This window comes from Colius striatus, chromosome 6, assembly GCF_028858725.1.
Source record: "Colius striatus isolate bColStr4 chromosome 6, bColStr4.1.hap1, whole genome shotgun sequence".
Lineage (NCBI taxonomy): Eukaryota > Metazoa > Chordata > Aves > Coliiformes > Coliidae > Colius > Colius striatus.
The window spans coordinates 41,271,714-41,277,402 of record NC_084764.1 but is presented as its reverse complement, the minus strand read 5'-3'; the positions used below and the strand labels follow the sequence as shown (position 1 = coordinate 41,277,402).

Below are 5,689 nucleotides of genomic sequence, written 5' to 3'. Positions count from 1 at the left end.
CTGAAACAACAAGTACTCAAAGATTACAAGTAGTAGAAGATTAAAAGTAATCTAGATGTAGATATACACAAAAGAAGATACATACTAAAGAACACTTAGAGAAACTTGCTTTGTGTCTACAATATTTACTTGTTATATACAAAAAACTACTGAAAATGGTGTCTATAATTCAGGCAGAAAGGACATAAAAGAAGTTGATTATTTGACTTTAATGTGTGGATTTCTGAAGGTTTACATCCTTTGCAAAACTTGGTAGTAAATAGAGGTTTCTATGTATCTTCACAAATACATATATAAAATATTTGTGTGTATATGTGAAGACAAAAATCATTTTGAATGTGATGGAGACCTATGAGCAGATGATTAAACATCTATGGAGATGATTAAACATGTAGCTTTAAGGGAAAAATTCAGTCCTGAGGTTTGGAGAAAGATATTTAGTGGAAAATATTGAATATAGACATTACAGAGCTTATCTGAGCCGGTTCCATCAGTGGACATTCAACATAACAAAAACGCTGACTTGCTAGAGGATGTTTTTCTACTCTAATACAAATTGTGGCTTTATCTAAAGCCTATAATCTTGCCCAGGATATTAAAAAACTGCAAATATTGTGTGGGATTCTTTTCCTTCTCTTGAATATTCATAGTAGCAAGTTTAAACACGTTCCTAAATCTTAAGAAGGCACAAGTGTGTAATTTCTGATCGATTTCCACACAGCACATTTACTACATTGTTATCCTAACTTTGTAAACTAGTAAAATACCCACCTGGCTTACTCTCTCCTTTTTGTACTGGGCTGTAGAGTGAGCATGTTCTAGTTCTTCTGTCCCAGCAATTTTTCTTTTGAGGCTAAATTGGACTCTATATGGCTCTGAATACTGGAGAATCTTGAGTGCATCTTCATATTTGATATCATCAAAAAATATTGTAGCACTCAGAAGCTGATCACCTGCAAGTGGAATCAGCTACAGTTTTAATTAGTTCATGTTTTCTTGCAGTTTTTCAAATTCTAGTGAATTAATATTGACCAAAATAAAGTTATCACATCTTATTTAAGATATTAAATTATGTCACATAATAGAATCTCAGAATAGTTAAGGCTGGAAAGGACCTCTGGAGATCATCTAGTCCAACTGTTCTGCTGAGGGAAAGGTCAGCTAGAGTTGACTGTTCAGGTCTGAGTGCAGTCAGGGTTTGAAGATTTCTAAGGATGAGGATCCCACAACCTCTACAGAAAACCTGTTCCAATGTCTGACCACTCATAGAATCATAGAATGCTGGGGGCTGGAAGGGATCTTTAGAGATCATCTCAACCACCCCCTCTGCCAAAGCAGGTCCCACCTAGATCAGGTCACACAAGAATGTGTCCAGGTGGGCTTTGAAGATCCCCAGAGCAGGAGCCTCCACACCCTCCCTGGGCAGCCTGGGCCAGGGCTCCTTCACCTCAACACTGAAAGTTTTTCCTTATGTTTAAATGGAACTTTCTGTGTCCCAACTTCTTTCCATTACTCCTTGTCCCATCTTCAGATACAACAGAAAAAAAGTGCTGCCCCAACCTCCCGACACCCACCATTTAGCTATTTGTAACTATTAATGAGATCCCCCCTCAGTCTCCTCTTCTCCAGACTAAACAGCCCCAGGTCCCACAGCCTTTCCCTGTAAGGAACATGCTCCACTCTGGTAGTAACAAGTATTTCTCTTACATTTTTCAGTATTTAGACACTGGACATTATTTACTATAGTTCTGTAGTACAGCATTTTGTGAAAGAAACAAAGGCAGTTTCTCCATTAACGTAAATTGGAGGTTTTCTTCATTTTCATTATGTATACACTACTTTCTATGTATATGTGTCCTTGGCCTTTTTTTTGTGGTATACAAAAAATACATCACATTTCATTATTATTTAAGAAGCACATCTTTGAAATTATTAATTTTGAAAGGTTAAGCTCACCTATCATGCTAATTGGTTTGAGATCTACAATTTCTGTTACGTGAAGAGATGACAGATCAGGTACATATCCATATACACAGAGAGCTAGATACCTGGTTATTTTAAGATACATTAAAAAAACCCTCAAAAACCAAAAGAAAAAAAAAATCAGACTGTACCTTCTTTCAGACTAAATATTTTTGAAGCAGGAGATTCCTTAATTACTCTTTTAATAAAGATTCCTTCATTTCCTCCACCCGTCACACTAAAACCACTAGCACCAGCTTCTGCTTCTGTTTTCAGGGTGACTTCCATCATCTCCTAGACACAGAAAAAGGTGTGAAGTTATTAATTTGTCTCAAAGTATAGCACATTATTGTACAATAAACAATTCTAAAATAATGTTGTTGTTCAGGGTGAGTTTGATTCTGCTCTAAATTAGAACTTAAGCACATGTGTTAGGGTTGTATTGGATCAGGGCCATAAGGAAAATCAGTTATCATTTTAAAACATGAAACATATGGAATCTTTTAGGGCTGAAAGACTGTATTTTCTGAGAAGGTGAAGCACTTGAATTAGAGTCAATGGGCCAGAGAAGTCAGACTAGAAGCTAATGCTGCGCTGTACTCAAATGGGAGAAGGCTAAAGAACGCTAAAAGAAATTATGGAAGGACCCCAAATCAGACAGGTAAGTGTTCATGCCTGTGCCACAACTAGGCAATTTGTGAAGTTCTGGGTTAAAACAAGTCTAAAGTGACTCTTTGCCCATTTGTCCTTCCCTCTGTCCACCCATCCACGTCTGTGTGTTGTAATAGACTATTTTGCAAGCCACATGCCTAAAATTACGTAGAGCTTTTAGACTGACCTGTGGATGACTCTGTTTTGATTTTTTGTTTCCTTCTTGAAGCTGAAAAATAATTTGCAATTATTTAGTGTCCGTAAGTCGTGCTGTTGCTGGTTCAGACTGAAAACTGAGGCTGACTTTAATGGCAACAGAATAAAACTGGGATCTACAAGTGAATGATTTAACTCCATTATTCCCAGTAGCAGATTAGATGCCAAGGCCTCCCTGCATTGTACCCAAATTTGCATGAAATGAAAACCAGAAAACAATTGTATGAAGAAGCTGGGAGCTTTTCTGTGTGTCACTCATATCACACTTTTCTCACACTTTCATCTTTGTGAACATAAAGGTTCTTCACTTTTTGACTTCAGCATTAATTTCAAACTGTTGCCTAATTGTCTTAACATGACTGCAGTAACTAAATCTTTAACTTTCATAAACCAAGATGTACAGGTCATTTCAAGACACACATTAGTTGGATTCAAGCCATTTAAATATTCTGATGAAAAAGTATTTTGATTTCTTGACACTCTCTGTCCCAGGTTCTTTAATGAATGAAGTAAATGCATTTTCAGCCAAGAAATAAGAAGAACATGGTCAGCAAGAAGTCCGGTACAATTTAAAACCTTCTATGAAAATGGCCCAGATGTTGGTGGGGATAGGAAGACAATATGGCTGCAACAACATACTGTTACATGACACAAGTCTTGGCTAGTTGCAGACACTAAATCAACTTGGTAAAGCCATGCATGCATGAAAACTCAATGTCTTGCCTGTAAATATTCTTCTTCTATGGGGTATTCATAAACTGGAGAGGATCCTTGTGGCCTTGGACGGATGTCTTCTACTGCCACGTCATTAACCTGTGGAAAAGAGACAAATGGTGGGAAAGAAATATCCATCATTAGGCAGTGACCTATTTATACTGGAGATTTTCTACTCAGGCATAGTCTCTCTGTACAAATCTTTCATTAGTGACGGTGGATGCAGAATAACCAATAACTCTTTCCTCAGGTCAAGAAGAAATGTAATTCTCATTTAAGGATGTTACTCAATAACACAAAGGAGAGACTCCTGAGAGACAAAACCAAGGGAATGCTGATTTTGGCTTTCTTTATGAATTGCAGACATCTAGGAGCTGAACAGATTGAAAAATACTGACAGATAGTGATAATTGGAAAAGGCCACAAAAATTCCCTCCCTTGCTTTATTTGCACACCTAACTTTCACATCCTGTAGCTTCAAACTTTATTGCCCTCTATAACCAAGCAAACCATGGGAGAGTCCCAGCAGGAATTTCTGCACTTGGCGTGCTTTCTTCTTGAGCCAAACAATAAGGAGCCTAAACCAGCTAAAGCTTTAAAGGAAAATTACTGTATTCAGCAACCATGTAATAGTTTACTAAGATAAACTTATGCTGGCAAATCATGGCAAAGAGCAGGTCACTTTACATTGCAGCATCACTTTGGCTTTTGAGCTGGCAGGAGAATCCCAAGCAGAAACACAAAATAGTTTGATGGGGAAAAAATTCACCAGCTACAAACAATGTAAGATCCCATTTTAACAAGGTAGCTGCCAAAACCTCCAGATCAAGAAGACACAACTCTTAAAAAAACTCACAGATTCTTCATCCTCTGCATCCGCATCAGCATCTCCCGGAGGCTCAGCCGGTCTCAGCTGTCGTCCAGAACCTGAAAGCAGCACACAGGGTGTTGGTGTCTGTGGGAGCTGGGCAAATCACAGAGCAGCCAGCCTGCAAGCTGGAGTCCTCAGAAGCAGCACACCCAGGGGACATGCATGGGCTGGCTGTAGAAAGGCCTCCTTTCATTAGATTCCTTATCTCAGATCTCATCAAGCTGATCTTTCCAAAGATACCAGAAATATTCGTAGCCAGAAATGTACAGGCTTTTGTGAAGGGGAAAAAAACCCCATCCCCAGACTGGAGAAAATGTAGAACTAGAACTTGGTCAGATTTTTAAAATTATCATTATTACCAAGTGCTGCTTGAGGTGTGTGTATTGGGCAGAATTGGCAGGGTTTGGGCAGTGATGTGGTGGTGTGGGATTTGAGTTGTGGGGTGGTCTCTGTGGGAGGAGGTCATGGGTCACCCTGTGCCACAGGTGACTGTTTGCAGCCAGCTCCCCCTGCAACGCTGAACCAATCTGAGGAGTTTCTGGAAACTCTGCAATAAGATGTTTAAGAAGCCTTACTAGTTTAGCCAGTAGAGGACAGTGTGGCTGAATTACACATTCCCTGGAGCACAGACTATTCTAATACATGCACAAGTCTTTGTCCTGATAACTACGTCTCTTTCCTGTCCCCGTGCTCCATTTTTTCTCAAGCCATCAAGCTGTCTAGTTGTCTTACACCCAGTTCTGCAACTGCCATTAATATATATAGTTTTGGCTCTCCTAAACAGCTTCTCTGGCTTAAAAATATGCTCAAACACTAAAGACAACCACAAGCAGAACTGTATAACTCATGCATTGTCTGCTTTAAAGGAAGAATCCTTGGGCTGGAACACAACATTTCTGGATGTGGGTATTACAGGCTGTGTGTGCAGACAAGCTGGCACGACTCATGGATGTGTGCAGTCACTCTAATTTACACAAGTGGCCAAGCTCTTGTTAAAATGGCTGGGATTTTTCTAGCCTTTCTTCATATCTTTTTGATCTCCTACATTTATTTTTTCCCTTGGTTTATTTTTTGAAGATGAACTTCTTTAGTACAGTCAGGGTTTTGAAAGAGTTACGTCAATGTGTTTAGTGATGGCCACTTTGTGAAGATGATATTCCAGTGGGAATATCTCATGTCAGTGTGTGGGCCAAGTTTCCAAACTTGATAGAATAGAAGGCATCCTCATTATCCATGTGTACATCATCTTAATCAGTTTTCCTGGGGTATGTTAGC

At 39.1% G+C, this 5,689-nt stretch overlaps 1 protein-coding gene across 1 annotated transcript in view; it reads right to left on the bottom strand.

The window, feature by feature from the left end:
- LOC104557678 (protein AHNAK2) overlaps nucleotides 1-3,619 on the bottom strand; it is a 28,109-nt gene extending 24,490 nt beyond the window's left edge. The window contains exons 1-3 of the mRNA XM_061998033.1: nucleotides 3,553-3,619; nucleotides 2,115-2,256; nucleotides 772-953 (exon numbers count right to left, since the gene is read on the bottom strand). Of these exons, the coding sequence (XP_061854017.1) occupies nucleotides 772-953; nucleotides 2,115-2,253 (321 nt within the window). The 5' untranslated portion in view covers nucleotides 2,254-2,256; nucleotides 3,553-3,619. The remainder of the gene's footprint in view (nucleotides 1-771; nucleotides 954-2,114; nucleotides 2,257-3,552) is intronic.
- Nucleotides 3,620-5,689: the final 2,070 nt, after the last annotated feature.